Genomic DNA, 19,835 nt, shown 5'->3' with positions numbered 1-19,835 from the left:
GAGTTTGTAAATTATTGAAACCGTCGAACCTAACTATCGACCCATTCTTATTATCTGACCTTGTAGTCCTCGGCATAGCTTGGTTTAATACACAGTGCCTGGTCACACGAGCACTTGAACGAGTTGACGCCAAGCTGGGAGCAAGAAGCGCCATCGACGCAGGGTTCGGCCTCGACGCAGGGGAATCCCCAAACACATCCGACGACGATGCCCTGGCTGACCTTGACGTCCGGAAGTCCGAGGGGTTTGTTGTCGAGTAGCATCTTCCTGATACACCCCTTGTAACTAACGTCTCCGGACTTGAGCCCTTTGCCAAGTGCCTTGGCTCTCTGATTGAGTTCCGTTCCTCCGATGTACAAGGTACCAGCTAGATCAAGGTACCTGCTGCCCTTGGGCAGCGCCAGAGTTTTCGCCGAAGAATCGACGCTGATCCCGATGACGTTCGGGTCGAATTCGACGATTACATGGTGCCACTTCCCGTCGGCCACTGTCGTGCCGTGTATCAATTCGGTCGGCCCGTTTCCGGTGTTCATCAACAGTCGTATCTTTCTCTCGTATATCTCGACTCCGAGATAATCGGCGCGAAGAGATTGCCCGGCGTTGTAGAGAAGCAGTCCGCTCTCGGTGACAGTTTTCAAGTCCAATTCCCATCTCGTACCAGTCCGAGGTATCGGTTTGGGAATCGCTGTGAATGCTCCATCCTCAACAAAACTTATCTCCGTATCTCGGCTCGCGTCAAACTCGGTTGAACACCCCCAGGCAACGCCTGTTGCCACCGACTGACCCTTCCTCAGCCTTGCAGACTCCACGACGTTCGCACCGTTGTAGTGTATGTCCGCCATGCAACCCCTTAGATACTCCGTATGGCCTGATAAACAAATTTCACAAGGTTTAATTTGTGGACATAGTTCATTTCGACAAATCCACTATCAAGGTTAGAAACAAGGTTTAGTTGACTGGTAATGGATTGTATATGTATATTTTTTAATAACTGATATTTCTGGATGGATTTGGACGAAAATTGATCGACTATCTTTTCGGGGGTCGCTGAATCCAAATTTGGAATTAGAATTGAAAAATTTAATGTGAGGGATTCAAACTGACGGCTTCAAATACCGGTAATTACGACCAGGCCACATCCGGAATGGAATAAGTCTTTTGAAACTTGTTACTCGGGAGTTTTTTTGGGTCGCTGATGATGAATCGGTTATTATAATTGAATAATTGCAATATGGAGGATCCAAAATGGCGACGGCAATAATTGAAATTTTTGTAAAATTAGTCAATTGATCTGAAAATTATCACTCGCGGGTTTTTTCGATTGAACCGTTCGTTGACCATGAATTCAAATTCGGAGAATAAAAGAACTGAAGAATAAGCATAAAGTGATAAAAGACTCAGTTATAGTCTAAATAAAACTGGATGTCTAAATTTATAACTAAAATTTAAACTAAAACTAACAAATTAACCATCCTTCTCACCAATGCCAGTCTGATACCAATATAACATAAGGAGTGGAAGCAAATTTAGGAGTATTCTCTGATATGCTGGGAGAAATTTTGCACCCTTTGGGGACGGCAGATTCAAAGAATAACTTTCGCAATGGAATGGGAGACCTCGAAAATCGCTTTCGAATACACCAAATTTCGAATTTACACGTAACAACAAAATTCATAATAAAACTGAAAATTTACCCCGATCCACTCCTATTTTCACCCTCAAGGGGTGGGGAATTCACAAAATACACTCTGCGATGAAATCAGAGACCCACAAAAACCCCGGGTACCAATTTTGGTGTAATTTGGTCGGTTGTATACGGCTAGCAGTTTTGGTACGAAGACTGAAAAAACTCTTACTCATCAACCGGTCACGATCCTCCTTATCGTACCGAAGGTATGCATAAAACTCAAAGTTGTTATACGAGTTCGTGTCAGTCGGTAGCGAAAATTGAATTCAAAAAAAAGAAGAAAAATGCGGTTAAAACATCACCGATTATTTTACCTAAAAATAGTTCGTTGAAGTCGCCCTGCCCTCCAATGTAGACACCGTAGTGAATGTTGAGTTCGAAAAACCGGCCGGGTAGGACCGACCGGGTCGCGTGTATTACGTCTATCTGGAGGGTGATGTTAGCCTCCCTCCGCGTCAGGTTCACCTCGTGCCAGCTGAGGTCGTTCAAGGTGAGCCCTCGTGGACTGGCTATCTCACTCTCGCCAGCTCCAAGGTTGATGTGAACCTGAGAAGGATAAAAGCTCGTGTCTAAATTCGTTATGGAGACGCCGATTCGATTTGGATGATACTTTGAGGATTTCAGAGGATGGATCGCGGCCGTGGAATGGAATCCCATTACCTTCAGTCGACCGGCAACCAGCTTCACCAAACAGTAGTCGGTCTTCCCAGCGGCCAGGAGCAACATTGCGTCGGGTAAATGCGTTCGAAATTTGAAACTGACGTCCGATGCACCCCGCGCTTCCTGGACCGGGAGGTGAATGTAACTCGCTCCATAGAACGATACTGAAACATTAAAGCGATCTCTGTAGCCAGCAGATCAATAGGACCAAGAACTCGAAGCTGTAGCATGAGGTCGCGGTTTGAAATTCTCTGAATATTTCTTAGGTCCTATTCATTCCAAAGGAAGATTTTCCCATTTCTTTATCAGAGTATAATAAATGAAAACTAATTGAATATAAAATGTTAAGATTAAAAATTACGCGATGTGTCGCGGAAAATCGTTTTTGATAAGCTGTATACCTACCCAACATTCGCAAAAGCAAGTGATGGGGCACAAAAAAATTTAACAATAAACCTCAAACTCGGCTGTAGAGTGAAATTTTTAAAACATTAATTTCCCGTCAACTTATCTATAATCCTGAAATTTTCGTGAGGTCGTTCACACCAAAAATCTTATTAGTGTTGTATAAATATGATAAAAATGTCGAAATGTAAACGAATGTGAAGTAAAAAAAAAAAAAAAAAACAATACCTGAAATTCTGCACTACAGTTTTTACAAAAAACAAACAAACTTGAAAGATTTTTACAATAAAATAAAAGGGAATTGAATACACGTACAGTGACGCTTATCAGAAACGTAATTGAGGTTTTTCTTTTCCGTTTGCTCGTTTATTCCAGTTGATTATTTCGGTTGCGTACACCAAACGTTTCGTCCAATTAAGATCTGAATTTAATCTCGCGCGAGACGGTCAGTATAAAAGTATCAATTATAAAGAGAACAGAACTAATGACCGAAACGATTGTGCCTACATACCATAAAATACAACGCGGGTACAAACGACACAGTGTTTCCTCGATTGTTGTTTTAGGAAATAAAATTATACCAAGCCGGTATACCACGGGCATGGAACGACATTAAGCAGAGCCGAGAAAACATCCAAGTTATTTTTCTCCGTCAAATTACCACTGTAACCGACACATTGAAATCATCAGAGGCCAAAAGTGTAACTCGGCCGTCAAGAACCACTACCTTTTTCATCTGTTTGGCAGCATCCCAAGAGAGTGCAGGCTATGCCTGCTAGGAACACAAGCAGTCGTACGTCGTTAAAATGCATCGTATTTGTCATCGGGATTCAGCTCATCGACGTTGATCAGTAACGAAAAAACACTGCAAGCGGGGGGGCGGTAATTGGATTTTTATGACACACTTTACACCGCCACACGTGGTAGGTACGGTGGGTGGTTACACGAATCTGGATATAACAGGTGCTGCTTGTCCAAGAACGAGATTCTTCACCATCTACGACCGGATCGCCAGCGCTGATGCCCGCCAAGCTAAGCCCTTATTGATCTCACGTGTACCCGAAACTCTCATACGACGATCCGACATGCCGGCGTAGGTCTCAAAAACCGCGGTTCGAGCACCCCGAAATCCACCCCTCGATATAGCGCCGCCTCGAATCGGCAAGAAAGCTAACCGATCCCCGAATCGAAGGTTCAGCTCTCGTTATTCCGGCGCCGAGACAACCCGTCGCTCTCATCCCCTCGTTTACGTGTGCATGACGAACTGTCGAGTCACTGACGACGGAATCTTTCCCACAGTAATTATTCATCCTCAGAATATAATGGCAGCGATAAAAAGTACCGGTGAGTGAATAATCCCGCCGGTTATTTCCTCTTCGACGGCATGTCCATCCGACCGTATCTCAACCGGTTCAACAACAACTAGGGTAGATATTTAAAAACCGCGAGTTTTACGCGGCAGGTAACGTCAGACCCGCCCAGTCGATAATCGCATTCATGAACCAGGTGCGAGGTCTTCGTCAGCGGGCGCAGGTTGGTCCTTGGAAGGTTGAGGTGCAGTTGAGTCAAGGGTGCGAAAGCGGCTCCCAGAGTTCACTGGACCCCTCGTTGTTCTCAGGGTGTCGGTGCACTGGATGCGCACGAGAAGAGCGAGGGAGGGGGAGGCCCGACTCGAGCCGGCGCCACATCGATCCACCCTTCCCGTTATTGCATTAAGCGGCGTGGCCGGGGGTTGGTTCACCCCCAGTTTTCCAGCTGATCCGCTCCTCGGCCTCGCGGAGTGATCCGATTCTCCGACGGGGATGGAAACCTGGAGTGCGACGACTACGACTACGACGACGACGACGACGACGACGACTGCTACCACGGAGCGCGACCTCGATCGTTACGTTCCGACCGCACAGAGCCCACTGCACTGTGCTTGGTTCGTTCGTCGGGAACACAGAGATCCCGCCGCGCCGCCTAGGACCGCTTTCGACCGAGCCTCTCGCTCTCGTTTTATCTCTTTCTCTCTTTATCTCTCACCGCCGTATCCCGGCGCCGACGCTGCTAGACCTCCTCCTTCTACTGGGGGTGGGAAAAGGAGGGAGGCTGCGTGGAGTAACGAGAGGCTTGGGAGCAGAGAGGCTGCCCGAAATACAACGCGTCGTCGAAGTTTCATTTCAACCACGTTCTTTCGTGTTTGTATATATTTAATTTCTTTTTTTCTCCTTTCTTTCACCCTTCTTTTTGCGGTTAAAAGAAGCCCGCAATAATCTTACGGGAATTGGGTTTCACTGAAATTGTCTGGATTCTTTATATGCTGTAGATCCTGGTATTCGGAAAAGAAGGCTCCATGGGTACGACCCTCCGCTATGAATAGTTTGGGCGCTAAAAAAATATTCATCCTATATTCAGAATTCTCTTGTACAAGAAAATCCGAGGAAAAAATTATCATTTGTAATAAATAAAACTTAGGCACGTAACCGGACATGGTCACTTTAAGTCTATGGACTCATCTCCTCCTCCAACCTCAATGATCTTACATGATGTAGATGATGTTACCTGGTGGTAATTGGTGCAAATAGGTGTTTTTGGTTCTTTGATGGGAAAATGGAGATTAGAAAGTACTGATAACCGAAAATGCGTATCTAAAGCTTAAATAAGCATACCTAGGGATACCGTGATCAGAAATTACTTCTTGACGACGTCACCTGGTAGGACCTAGTGCAAATAGCTGTTTTCAGTTCTTAGATGGAAAAATGGACATTAGAGTATAAAAAACGTCACCGTGTTTCAAATAAATTGATGGAGGTTTTATTTGAAATCCGGTGAAGTTTTCTATATTTCCTCATGTTCACTTTTCCATCGAAGAACTAAAAATATATATTTGCACCAGGTCCCACCAGGCGACATCGTCTACAGGTAAGATCATTGAGGTTGGAGAAAGGAATGAGTCCATAGATCTAAAGTCGCCATGTCCGGTTACGTGCCTAAATTTTATTTATTAGAAACAATTATTTTTTTCTCAGTTTTTCTTGCACAAAGGAATTCTGGATACAGAATGAATATTTTTCTAGCGCCCAAACTATTCACAGCTCAGGATCATACCTATGGAGACTATTTTTCCAAATGCCGCGATCTACAACATACAAAAAATTCAGACGATTTCAGTGAAATCCAATCCCCGTAAGATTATTGCGGCGTTCTTTATCTTCTCCACACCGCCACCGCGTAGGCATTGTACAAAGGCATTGATGTCGGCTTTTTGATTCAGCCTATACCTACAGGAACACGAGCTGTACGGAAAAAGAGACACACGGCTAGCCGGTAGCTGTCTGCAGGCGGTAGATGGATTATGGTGTATCCGAGATTTAGGCATCTGCATATACGCTGAACTGAAGAAGGGGGTGGGATGAGTGGACGGCTGATAACAAGAACAGCTGTTCCTCCGGCGTCTAATAACAAACTGTATTCACCTCGGGCGTTTAGTATACTCGGATTTATTATACGCGTATTTGTGTATAGTCGCCGTCTGATTGACGAGCGACGCAAGGCGCGTTTCTTCCAGGGCGTTATACGAGTAAAAACGACCCTGAAAACCTTTTGCTTTATATTTCCATCTCTCTCTCTGCTTGAACGCGTTTCCACAAAACTGCTTGGCGCGTGATCCCCGTTGTCGAAAGGATATATCACGCATTGCGTGTAATAGAATATCCCCCGAGAAGGGATGATTGGCCGCGTTTACCCCTGCTCCTGCTACTGTACTACCACCTCTGTACCTTCGGGAGCCGCTTCGCAACAATTGCCCAATTTGCCCAGAATTTCCCCCTGTCCTTCAGCGCCCTAAGTGTCCCTTGATTCCACTTATTTCATATTACTAAACTATGCCCATGTGCATGTTATACATGACAGTAGGGTGTGAAGTTACACTGTTCAACCGGCCTTCAAGAAGGTCAAACGAAACTCGCCTTCTCGCGTTGAATATCGCAGGATTGAGCCAAGAGCGTTCATTCCTACATCATCTGTTGGCATCTAACGATTTTTATTTTCTTTTTAAAATTCGGTACGATTTCACCCACATTAGATTCAATTTGATCGATAAAATACGATATTTATTTACAAAAGAAAAAACGACGAGAAAGAATCGCAGAGTTGCAGTATATAATATAAAATGAAAAAGCTTTCGGTAAATCGTGTGTAGCAGCGCATGAACGCAGCTAAGTTAGTGTAGATAATAAGAAACAGAAGAAGAAGAAGAAGAAGAAACGCTCGATTGAATTAAAATTTAGACTCCAGCGCAAGTTATACCTACATGTATGTATACATGTATATGTACGCGTATGTGCGTATAAGCGCCGGCGGCGGGAAAAGGGCAATACTGGAACGTAGTAAAAATAAGCAGCGTTGGGTTATACATATATCCGTGAATCATTCTGGGAAGACGTAATTGTCTTTCTCTTAAACGAGGCTGCGGAGGCAGCCAGTTCCATACGGCAGGCGCAGACATGAGACTTCACGGTTCTTGTATTCCGAGTGTGTGCGGTATAACGAGAGTTCACCAGCCCCAAAGAGACTCGACTGGTGAAGCAGAGCTGAGACCGGCGCCTTCCTTTCTTCGCATTATACGATCTCCGGTTGGCTTCGCGGGCCGGCGCTAGTTAACCGCCGCTTTCTATTTCAAGAAGCGATTTTTCCTCCCCTCTTGAAACGGCGGGTAAACCCGTAACCGCGCTCTTCAAGCTTTGGCGCGTTACTCGACTCGCAACCCTCTCAGCGTGTTTACGCTCGTTATTGAATATTTCGTCGTGGAAAAAGCGCACAAAACTGCGATTTAGGACTAATTATAAATCGAGCTTTCCTGGACACGTGCAAGCACGCCTGTTCGCAGCGTGGAATTATTTATACCGGGTATCAAGCCCCAGCCCCCCTCGCTGACGCAAACAAAACGAGCAAAAACAATGAGAAACGAATAAAGGGGAGACTCCGAATCGGTGCGCGTGTGCGCCCGGAATAAAAACGTCGACGGGGTGCCGATGTTGGTCTCTGAAATTGCGTTTAAGAAATTCATCACTCTCTGACCACCTCGGTGAGAGGGAGGCAAATTCTTTGAAACGGGGGTGGAGAAAGAACGTGCTGTTTGAGCGCGACGGATCATGCACGGAACCAGCGCTACCGAGAACCTCACCCTTCGCGTTGATTTCCGTCGGTAAATAAACGAATGGTCGGTAAGACGGGTGTCTCTCCGCTGTCGGCAAGACGACGACCTTCGATATCCGACGAGACTAATCATCAGGGTCCGAATTACAGCGAAAATCGTAGTAGACTGATTATCGGATCCCTTAATCCCCAGAGATTCATGTTTTCTAGTAGTTTCGGACGATGCCGAATCGATCGAAACCCAAGATTACGCACCTATAGGTATACGTGCGTATAAAAGAGAATCCTGGCAGCGGGTGAAATTACCATGAAAATTATTCGATCCACACGAAAACGAGTAAAGAGAAAAGTGGGCAGGGGGATGAAATCGAAAATTTGCAATCGAAGCGCCCTCGTCTGAAACGGTGCGATTTTCACCCGACAAAACCTCATCAATTGCGGTCTCGAAAAATACGCCGACAACTCGGATCTGCGGTTCTAATTAATCGTTCGCCCCCCTACCCGAGCCACGCGGGGCCCGGGTTAATTCTCCTTCAGACGTTGCGAGGGTGAGGGCTGTGAGGGTGTTTTGGAGCGAGCGTCGTCGCCTCGCACACCGCTGTCTAAACTCTCGGCAAAGGGGAAGAAGAAGAATCAAGGGAGCCGAGGAGCAGCGGGGGTGGACCTCCTCCACCGTCTCCAGCTCGAACCAAAACGCACTTTGGCCGCCCCGCGTTCGCACACGACGCGTCGCAGCAGGCTATCCACCCTGCAGCCCGGCCTCGTCGTCGGCGCGCGCATCGCGATTTCCCCTCCCGCCCCCACGAGGCACTCGAAGAACGCGCCCCGTCCCCCCCATCTGTACATACGGGGTGAGAATCCCGAATCCTTTCGGGAGCGAATTTAAGGCCGCCGCGGCACGGCTTACCCAATTACCTACTTACCACACGTTGAGTTATAAACTTTTCCTCGTCTCTTGGTCTTTCCCCTCTCCTTTTCACCCCGTCTCTTGTCGGTTGTCTTTTGCCTTCGGCAAATTTGTAATTCACTCCTGTTCTATGCCGGCGATGGCGGGGGAGAGGGGGCAGGAGAACTGTTCTTAATCATCTGCACAAAAGCGCATTGTCCGTGGTGAAAATTTTTCCTCATTTACTATCGACCGTCAACGGTTCATGATTCACCGTAATTTTCTTATACGAACAGCGTGTTATCGCAGGTGAATTTACATATACCTGATAGCTGCTAGAAGTTTGAATGGGAGAACCGTGGCGTATACAAACCGGTCCCTAAATCTCGCAAGAATCAGGTCAATGTGTGAAAACGAAAATTGGCATCCCGGTTATATGAGCGAAGAGGAAGAAATCCACTATCAATTGATTGTGTATTTAAAATTTATGCCTTAAAGTCTGAGTAAAATAACCAAAATCCCTATTCCCTAAATCGCTGATTTTTCTATTCGAGGGTGACAGAATATACAATTAATAAATCATCGCTGAGTATCGAAAAGAAACCAAAAACCAGCTCATCAACGGTAGAAAAAACGTTAACATGACAGGGTAGAAAACTTTTGCCGCATGGTTTGATGGGAGTAAAAATTTTATCAACGCACGTACGATACTCTGGACTATGGGTTAGAATAAAAAGATGGAGAATTCACTCGATAAGTTGGCTAAAGCGAATCAATTATGTCACTTTTTGCCACCCCATGCTGACCTCAAGTAGTGTAATTTAGTTTTTTGCCCTAGTTTTTTATATTCTCGGCATCCTTATACCTAGGGAGTCGAACAAAAGAGGCACAGGAACGCCTTATACTTCCGGTGAGCAGGCCGTGCTTCCCCGGGTCTCGGGTCGGTGTGGACTCGCGATACTCGTAGAGTTAAGAGCCACCCGTTAGGTGTCAGGAAACACGCGAGCCGAAAAGTCCAGTAGTTTGATATCGAACGAGAGGGCCCGAGGAGGAGCCAAACGGCGCGGGCGCGCGAGCGCAGGATTGGTCCTCCTCGGATGCCGAGGTAGTCCGAAGAGGTCCGAGGTCCCGCGGTGGTGGGATTTGGACTAGGGGTTGCAAGGGGTGACACAGGGCTGTTCCAGTGTGCAGCGGGCGGGCATCGCGGCGGACGCGCCGTTCTGCTGCTCCTGCAAAAATATATCCGTATATATACATATATATATATATATATACATACATACACACACACATATATATATATACACGTATACAGATATATCGTACATATACATATATATATATATGTGTTATATCCGTGTGTCTATATATCGTCGTTAAATACATTGTTGGTTTTTTGCACTCCCTCGCCGTAGGTATATTGTAAAATTTTTGCGCCTAATAGGTACGTAAAACACACGCAGGCACCTGCGTCAGTGCATTAAAAAACGCGCGCAGTACAGAAGAAGTTCTCCGGGCCGGGAAGTTTAATTGGTGAATGAAAAAGAGAAGGAGAGTTGTAATAACAATAATAATGACAGTAATAACGACGACGACGACGACGACTAACAAATAAACAAATACCGAGTTCCGAGGAGTCCAGTATACGGTGCTGCATAATTGTTACGTAGACGTATATGTCGTATCCTGTATACACGATGACGGTTAATCCTCGGCGGCGATGGCTCGATGTCGCGGAGAAATCCGGAGGGTTGGATCGGGATCGTACCTTCGGAAGCGTGGTCGAGGATCGCAGCCGATAATTGCGCGGTACCGATCCTTGGTGTCGGGGAAATAAATAGAGAGAGAAATAAAAAACGAACTTCTCGATCGAGGGTGTGGGACAGGATAACGCGGAGGTGGAGGTGGAGGTGGAGGAAAAAGAGGAGGCGACGGCGGTCGTCGGGGCGAATCGAGATACCCGAGGTATCGCTCGGGTTAGAAGAGGTAGTAAGTAGAGATCGGGAATCGGTGCGAGATGCGGCCCCTCGACGCCCGGACATGATGACTGGTCCCCGCTGAGGAAGGAGGAGGCTGCAGCCAGGAGAACTATGCGGGGTGGCAGAATCGGGGCGAGATGGTGTCTGGGGATGACGGTGGTCCTGGTGCTCGGGGCGGGCGTCTCGGAGGGCCATCGTCCGGCGCCGAGCAATCCGGTGCACCTGGCGAACACGCCGTCGCCTTCGCCGGTCTCGACGACGGCTCGGGGGGCGGTAGCGGGGAACAACTCGCTGCACCATCACCACCACGCGAAGGTCGGCGATAACGGAACCGCCGAGGAGAAGGCGCCGCTGTTCCCGACGGACATATTCACCCTCGAGGAACGTCGCCGGGGCGCCGTCGTACTTCACATACTGGGTGTGATCTACATGTTCGTGGCGCTGGCGATCGTCTGCGACGAGTTCTTCGTACCGTCGCTCGACGTGATTATAGAGAAACTCGAGATCGCCGACGACGTCGCCGGGGCGACTTTCATGGCCGCCGGCGGTTCAGCGCCCGAGTTATTCACCTCGGTTATCGGGGTCTTCGTCTCGTTCGACGACGTCGGCATCGGCACCATCGTCGGCTCGGCCGTCTTTAATATTCTTTTCGTTATCGGTATGTGCGCACTGTTCTCGAGGACCGTACTCACCCTCACGTGGTGGCCCCTTTTCCGCGACTGCACATTCTACAGCGCCAGTCTTATCACTCTGATTTACTTCTTTCGCGACAACTATATCCACTGGTACGAGGCTCTCGTGCTTTTCGGATTCTACCTCGCTTACGTTAGCTTCATGAAGTGGAACCAGCCCATGGAGAAACTCGTTAAGAGGATACTTTACAGGAACAAAGTCACTCGCGTCAGGTCCACCGATCAGCTCATGCCATCCGTAAGTTATCTTTCTTCCAACCGTATATCAACAATACACGATCACTGTGTACCTTCTTCCTCTCCAACCGCCACCGACATTACCTTATACCTACGTATGTACAATCTACGCACGCCCGAGCAATTACGAAAACCATTGTAACAATATTTCCCTTCCCCATAGTCGTAAATTTGTCTGGTTTATACGGTACATACGACGACTCCCGATAATCGGTAACAGTCTATTGACCTACATTAACTATTCCACCCAGAAATTGGCATTGACAGACTGCGGACTGCATATTACATGATCGTGCACCGTGCAGGGGAAAATGTTGAAACCGAATACAGAGGGAGAAAAAAAAGTGACAACAGGGAGCTTTTTAATTAGACGAGTGGTACGTATATCGTAGGCATACACGTATACGGATCTATGTACGTACATATGTACGTGACACACGTGCGCGAAGAGTCTTCGATGTAGCTGATCGACGGGGTCACGTGTCGCCTTGGATTACACACCCGTGTCCGTCTATCAGTTGTTGCAAAGCGATGCGAGTTGGCAGAAAAAAAAGGCAAAAATAAGAAAAAAAAAAAAAAAAAAAAACAACAAACACAACGTAATCGAGAACTCGGTTTTACGATGCGCGGCCAGGTAGATAGGTAAGTGAGAGCAGGGTGGTGGTAGGCTTGTAAGGGAGGAAAGAAAAGTAGGTCGAAGCTGCTGCGATTCGATGCTCCCGACTATAGGCAACCCATCACTACGAGATACCGGCTACTTTGGAACGCAGATCACGATCGCAACTCGCAGTGTGAGAATCGCAGTCCCTGTTACAATCGGATCATATTTTGTCATGGCGAATAGAAAAAAAAAAAATAAAAAAATAGCCGGAATGCACGTTGGGAGCGTTTTTTTGTCGCTTTTATTTATGCTCCGCATAAAATGAATTTCGGACTTTGTAAAATTTTGCGGAAAATATGGACTTGAACACAGACTGATTTTTCGTACTCCGTCAAATTACGTTTAACGAAATGGCGAACTTTGAAAATATTTTGTAAGTTGTTCAGTTTTTTTTTTTTTTTATCACGTGTTCGTCGAGCCTTCAGTTCTCATGTATTTTGGCAAAGATTTGACAAAGTTTGCATTACTTTGGATTTTTCAATTTTACTCTATTGGACTCTGGCCGTATTAAAAAAACTTGAGCAATCCGTTTTTCTTTCTTTCTCTCGTTTTTTGTAAGGAAATAAACCGACGCTGTTTTTTTTACGCTATTACGCTTTATAAGTTGCATTTTTGTCCTTTTACTATATAGATATTTAATCTTCTTCGAGGGAGGTATTGTTTTCAACATACCTATATCAGCGGCTATCGAGGCGATTAAGTTAAGCCAGACTAGCTCGTTACCGAACGGTTATAAGCTCCGCTTTTTCGTCCTAGCGCAGTGCAGCTGAGGGCTTATGCATTGAATTGAGGGATAAGAAGCGGAGTAAAATAGAGACCGGGGGGTAGAGAGAAAGCGAGAGAAAGAGAGAGAGAGAGAGAGTCATTCCAAATTTAATACCACCCCGTCCTCCATCATGGTTCTCGAAAGCGTCGCACGGCTCACATTATATCCTCGGTTGTAACATTTTAACGCGTTTCTTATAACAATAAAAAAGGAATAAAAATTGTATATCACCCCATGGATGGAAAGTGTGCACGGATAGCGAGGTACGGCCACACACACCCACACACATATGTGTGTATATATATATATATATATACACATATAAGCCAATTTCATATCCGGTAGGACGTTTTAGGCCAATCGTTCACACACACACACACAAACACGCGCGTCCTAAGATCCCATCTCCGGTCGGCCCGAGTAGCGGAGAATGCAGTGACCCTCTACACTCCATGCTACTACGTCCCACATTATATCGATCCCCGAACGAGTCGCAAGGCAAGGCAAAGCGAGCCAACCCTGGAAAGAAAAGACCTTCCAAAAATTGCACCTCGCGATGTGCGGAAAAAGTTACGCCGTTAAATCGTCATTGCATGTAACCCCTATTCGGTTATTTAAATTTTCACCATCTAATTATCGTTTTATACCGGAAGTTTTCTGTGAAATTCTCCGCCCAGTACCGGCGGATAGGTAACCGAAGCTACATTTTTAATATGCAGTAATACAATCGCACCTGCATTTTGAACGCGTATTAATACAATCGGACCTGTATTCGGAATGTGTAGCGATACACCCGAAGCTACATTTTGGCCATGTAGTGATACTGCTTAAGCTACATTAGAATACGTAGTGATGCGGGTGAAGCTACATTAAGGATATGTGGGGATACAATGGGAGTTACATTTTGGACATGTATTGATACGTGATGTAGCTTTGGTTGGCTGGTTTTGGGCATAGAATTGAACAGGTCACTGTACAATCTCGCTAATCTTGAGAATCGACATTCATCGTTAGGATCAATTATAATGCGGAATATGGCTGGCACATTTCTTTTTAATTCAGCATTAATTTCGGCGAGTGTCGCGATCCGGTTTGCAAAAGGAAAATGACTTCTTCTTCTCTACCCCAACGTGTAACAATATCACGTTCACTTAATTGATGTATTTCAGGGGGATTAGGGTAAGGGGGTCTTGAGACGACGGTTCGCGGCATTGAGTGTACCGTTCGTGCGGGTGATAAGGGATGCAAAGGACGAAGGGCGGGGTTAGAGGGGGACAATCCGAGTGTACATCCACACCACCAACGGCAATGGCGAATGCTGCTGACTGCACGATTGTTCGTCGCGCGTGTATATCGTTTTAGGTTTTTTTCTCGTTTCCATCCTGTACTTTGCCTTACTTTACTTTACTTTACTTTACTTTACTCTCTACTCGACTCGATCCATTGTCTTTGTTAAAATTTGCGTCAAATCGCCCGAGGGTTGGTGTGATGTACATATACATTTAGTAGTTTGGTTCACCGTCGACGGCGAGGAAGGTTCGCTTTGATGTCTCGATTCCTTGGAGCTAAGTCTCGAAAGCCTGCAAAAGTACCTATCAAGGGGTAAAGAAAAAAAAAAAAACTGTATCCATAGTCGGAGCTTCGAAACGTTATCGAGTTATTCGGGATCTCGAATTTATGACGGGGGGGAATTATTGTCCAATTGCGGACGAATGTAGCTGCGTATTAGAAAATCTCGGGGAATAGAAAATGCGAAATCTATGCTGGTGGTCGAGCGTATAATATAATGTAAGCAACGACGGGTTGAGAGTCTTATAACGCTCGCTGTATAACGTATATAATACGTACTAAGGCAGGCGATGTAATTTAGCGCAGGTAAAGGTTATCGAAGGAGGGATCAAAGTCGAGCTTTCATTTCTCAAGATGGCGTCCTTTGATACCCTGCAACTGCCAGAGCTCCCCCTATAAATTAGTTAAATCATGAGTTACGAGAAACGGCAACTTTTTGGCTCTCACTCACTCACTCACTCACTTCTGCAGGACAAGCTGCACATTACGGTATAGAGGGAGGTATGCATGACTATACAGCGCGAAAGCTGCATAAGCAGCGGTGATAGTAGCAGTAAAACGACCAGCAAAGACGAAAGGCGAGAGGCGAATGCGTTTAAAATTTAAAATCGAAATTAAACTTCTACTGCACAGGTTGGATCTTCCTCCGTAGCTTGAAAGCCTTTTGATTTTTTTTTTTCTCTATGTTATTATTTCAACAATCGTCAATGCTGCTGAATGCATTTATTGTAATAAATAATTATAAAGGATTCACATGTACCTTATGTATATTACAGGTTGGTCTTTTTCAAACGCCCCAGGGAAATATCTCGAGAACTAGAAGGAACGAGAAAAATTTTGATACAAAACCTGGAGGGTTTCGAAGGGAGATAGCTAATGCTGATTTGGGTTGATTTGTGAATTGCGTTACTTTCCAGATTTTTTTTAGGACATCGTGATTTTAGATAGGAAACACGATTTTGACTATGACCGGCTGATAGCAGGTTTGAGGACAAATTCAAAAACGTTAATAAAAGTTTAATTTCTTAAAAATCATCACTCAGCCATTTTTGTTGAGACAAGGTCGTAACCCCAAGGTTTAATTAATTTTTTACGCTTAAGGTGCTACAGGAGACGCTTGATCACCTCGAAAACACGATTTGCAGTTTTTTTTTATCAAACCACAGAGATTGGTGCACTTTTTCATAATTTAGAAAATTTTTGAATAATTATGAAATTTTGAAATCTTTTAAATAATTTCGAGACATATATTACGGGGTAGATCCTGTAGACTTCGACGAGTCGTTACCGGAACCTACTTTATCCCCAGCCATTTAGCTATTTTAGGGTTCGGATACATCGATTATGCATTTACGTGCCACTACTCCGAATGCAGGAAATGATAGAAGAACGAACGGATCGGTTTTGAGGGAAACAGACGATTTAAATGGTATAGTTGCTTCGTTATTAATGCTCAAGTAATTGAATTATAATTGCGGTTAATGTAACGGAGTTGGCTAGGGAGAAGGGCTTGGATTGGCCTCGAGAGAAATAATTAGAAGTGACTCGTGCGAAAGTTAGGATGGAAATATCTGGTCAAGAGAATGTAGGAAACTCGCTAGCTGCAGTGCAGAGATCAATCTGCTGACTTGGTCCGTGAAACGAGGCAGCTCCAAGTGAAGACGAGGAGAGGGATAAAGGGTGCGAAGTGACTATAAGACCGTGGGAAAGGAATCTGAGGGCTGGAGGATGTGAGAAATGAAGAACAGAAAAAAAAAATAAAAAATTCAACCCAAGTCGTTATTCGTCATAGTCAAAATATATGTTCCCTGTTTAAAATCACGAACGTGGCGCAATCCAAATATCAACGGACTTCGGCTTTATCTTTTCAAACTTTTTCTAGTATCTCTACTAATTTCTGAGATGCTTTTCTGGGGTGATTAAAAAACGCCACCCTGTATATATACCGCGAGTTTTCCTAAACGGGGAAAGATGCGCGCGCCTGATTCAGGCAACCGAACTTACAGCTATTTGTTTTGACAAGAGCTGTGATTCCGGTTGCCTGAATCAGGCGCGCGGAGCGTTTCGGGTTTAGGAAAACTCACGGTATATGTATGACAATTGTTCCTGTCCCGCAGTATAATTATAGTGAGTGTTTCGAGTATTTCAACAAATATTTCATCGGCGAAATTGCAGGCCGTTCAATGAATTTACCCTTTTCGAAATGTTAATCGAGATATTTTGCATCAATTTCGCGGTCCAAGGCACACGATTGATTTCAATCAACTCGCAATCTCTGTTTCTTTTCGCCTTTTATTCATGTACCATTTTACCGAGACAAAGCTATTTTGGGACATACGGCATCGAGGTGCATTTACAGTTAGGTATTACATATGATGTGAAACGAAGGTGACAGAAACTCTGAATAGGTGGAGAAATTCTGGATTTCAGTATAGCCGATTTACAAATTATGCAAATCAAGTGTACAATGACTAAATTTCTGTGTTATTTACATAAAAATCCAAAGATACAAATTGTACTACTGCGTCGAATCTACGGCATAGATGCGTGTCCGCAGAGTGTAAAAGGAGAGAATGAAACGAAAAATAATTTTCTTATCATTTAACTGATTAAGGGTAAACCGCAACGGTTCAGAAATTGTGGAACGGGGTCAGTAAGTTCGAACAATTACAACGTATCCGTAGATACACGATGCATTTAGAGTACTTACTGCGCAAAAATAACATTTCGCACAAAGTAATCATTGCCGTATAGAATATATAATTTGCCAATTTTTGCACACAGCACTTTTGCGACCGCATATAATATATCCATGATACGATATTCATTGTGAGCATATTATCTGTAACAATTATAGTCCTAATCATCATCACCCCCATAATAATATACATAAGCGCACACTATGTATAGCTGTGCTCGATACATACATGTCGAATGTCTTTTTTGTAACTGGGTGTAATTTCTTGCTTGCAGCACCAGAGCGCCGCCCAGGCATTGGTGAGTCCGCATGCCCGACAGCTCAAGTTTATTTTGCGTCGTTGTATTATGCACTTAATTGTTGTACACATACTTACTGCACACCCGTCTCGTTTCATAATATATTTATCATTCCACATGCACGAAACAAGCACTATATTTATTCACATAATATATATATATATATATCTATATCACGTGTCTTTTTATAGTTGTTTAATTTTCACGATTGTGTTTATATATATCCGTATTATACATACTGTAGAGTAAAACGGAAGCTATAATAGTGAAACAGGTAAATCGTCTACACCCATCTACCATTTACATCATACGTGCACTATAACCTAATGAATTATATTAGAGCTATTATTATACTATATAAATATCAAACATGTATATTTAATATATTTATTGTATATCATTTTATTAACGGCAGGTTGCACTATTTGTGTAGTACATGTGTCGCACTTCTTTTCGTTTCAATCATTGTAAAGGGAAGAAGTGTTTGTAGAAAATTATTTCGACCATTAGAAGCTGACTGTACGAAACAAAATCAACTATACGGTACACTGTTAAAAATGTTTGCCGTAAGTATACCAAAGGTCTATGGGAAGCTTTTGTTTGTTTATATTACGAAGCTAATATTTAACTTCGATGTATCGTGTAGTAGTATTATACTCTGGATTTGCGTATTAATTTAAAAAAATTACGAACCACCAAAGTTACATGGGTTTTTTTTTCTAATTAGAACAGATACACATCGCCTGTTTCTTGCGAAACTTAGTTTCATAACTTATGTTGGTTTAGTATAGATTCTCATTCTCTTCTCTTTTAAAATTAGATATCGTCTGGCATTGAAGACAAGAAGGTGATTGGTGACAGGAAAATTGTGAAAAAAATTACGATTACAGTAGAAATATTGAGGGAAATTAAGAATTTTCCTAAAAGATATTTTTGGAATTGGTTCGAAAAGATTCGATTAATGATAGGAAATTCGAATGAAATATGAAGTGATTCTTTTTTTAACCGCGGTTGTAAACTTATTATTCCTGTTATTCCATTTTCTTATGCACACATTTAGTACATTTACGAAATTGTACAGAAATTTTTGACTAATTTGTATGAAATTAACAAATAAATTGTGTTTATGCAAGTTTAGTAAATTTGAAAAGCAGTTGCATATTTTTTCGAACAAGGATTTTAAAAATTCTGATTTTGGTACGAAATTTAGAAAAGATCTATGGCGATTACATTTTGCTGCACAGAAATTCTAATTTTGCTTAACTTTTGCCTACGAAAAGTGTAGTAAAATCACAAACATTTATAACAGTATACCATTAATTTAATTTTCAAATTTTTATCAAATTCAGTAAAGTTGCGTGTGAATTTATTAATCGTCGGTTTTAGTTACCATTGATTATTGTAGAATGATTCTTATATTTGCAATAGCTGTATTCCACTGTACGAAGAGTTGTTACACCACAATAAAGTAGGTAACCGTAGTTAATTAATTCGTAGAATCGACTACGATACGATAACAATTGGAACACACGTAAATCCGTGATAAAATTAACCAAACAAACGTAAACCACATTAGTTACAACGGTCATTCTTTGATTTTTCATTACCAAAAAAAAAAAAAAAAAGAGCGGATGAATCCAGACACGTAAATCGTACAATAAATAATATCGTGCAGAGTATAGTAAGCTCATATAGTATACCTATAATTCACATAGACTGTATACAGAGTGAAATCTTAACGACTGCGCGTTCCGTCGTCTGCTAAAATTTAATGCGCATTGGCCACAATCCGAGAGCGACTGTTCGCCACAGCGACGAGCCGTCGTAAATGTAATCTGAAAAATGTCGACAATTGTCGCTGGCAGTTGTGCTCAACAGCGACAACCGTCGGGATATTTGAGGTCGCATGCATCGCGGCGAACTGTCGCTTACGACGGTTGGTAGACCTGGGAAGGCTCCGCTCTCGGACTTGTTGCGCATGCGCATTAAATTCTAGCAGACGGGGTAACGTGCAGTCGTTAGAAATTCACTCTGTACAATGTAATATCGTGCTTATCTTGGTATCGTAGTATCAAATTTCGTTTATCGTTTATCGTTGGAAAACTTTACGTCTAGTTGTTGTATATGTTATTTCATACTCAGGTTATAAACGTATAG

General features: G+C 43.8%; 1 protein-coding gene across 2 annotated transcripts in view; it reads right to left on the bottom strand.

Annotated features, from left to right (window-relative positions):
* LOC124183749 (chondroitin sulfate proteoglycan 4) overlaps positions 1-19,835 on the bottom strand; it is a 52,430-nt gene that overhangs the window by 11,587 nt on the left and 21,008 nt on the right. The window contains exons 1-4 of one of the 2 annotated variants that reach the window (XM_046572683.1): positions 3,480-4,656; positions 2,348-2,511; positions 2,002-2,233; positions 60-868 (exon numbers count right to left, since the gene is read on the bottom strand). In XM_046572683.1, the coding sequence (XP_046428639.1) occupies positions 60-868; positions 2,002-2,233; positions 2,348-2,511; positions 3,480-3,576 (1,302 nt within the window). In that variant the 5' untranslated portion in view covers positions 3,577-4,656. Of the gene's footprint in view, positions 1-59; positions 869-2,001; positions 2,234-2,347; positions 2,512-3,479; positions 4,657-19,835 lie in introns of those variants that run through there. The other variant, XM_046572682.1, reaches the window with a different exon arrangement.

The sequence above is a fragment of the Neodiprion fabricii genome, chromosome 5 (assembly GCF_021155785.1).
Source record: "Neodiprion fabricii isolate iyNeoFabr1 chromosome 5, iyNeoFabr1.1, whole genome shotgun sequence".
NCBI lineage: Eukaryota > Metazoa > Arthropoda > Insecta > Hymenoptera > Diprionidae > Neodiprion > Neodiprion fabricii.
Note: the sequence above shows the minus strand (reverse complement) of the source record. Positions and strands in the feature narration are given on the sequence as shown.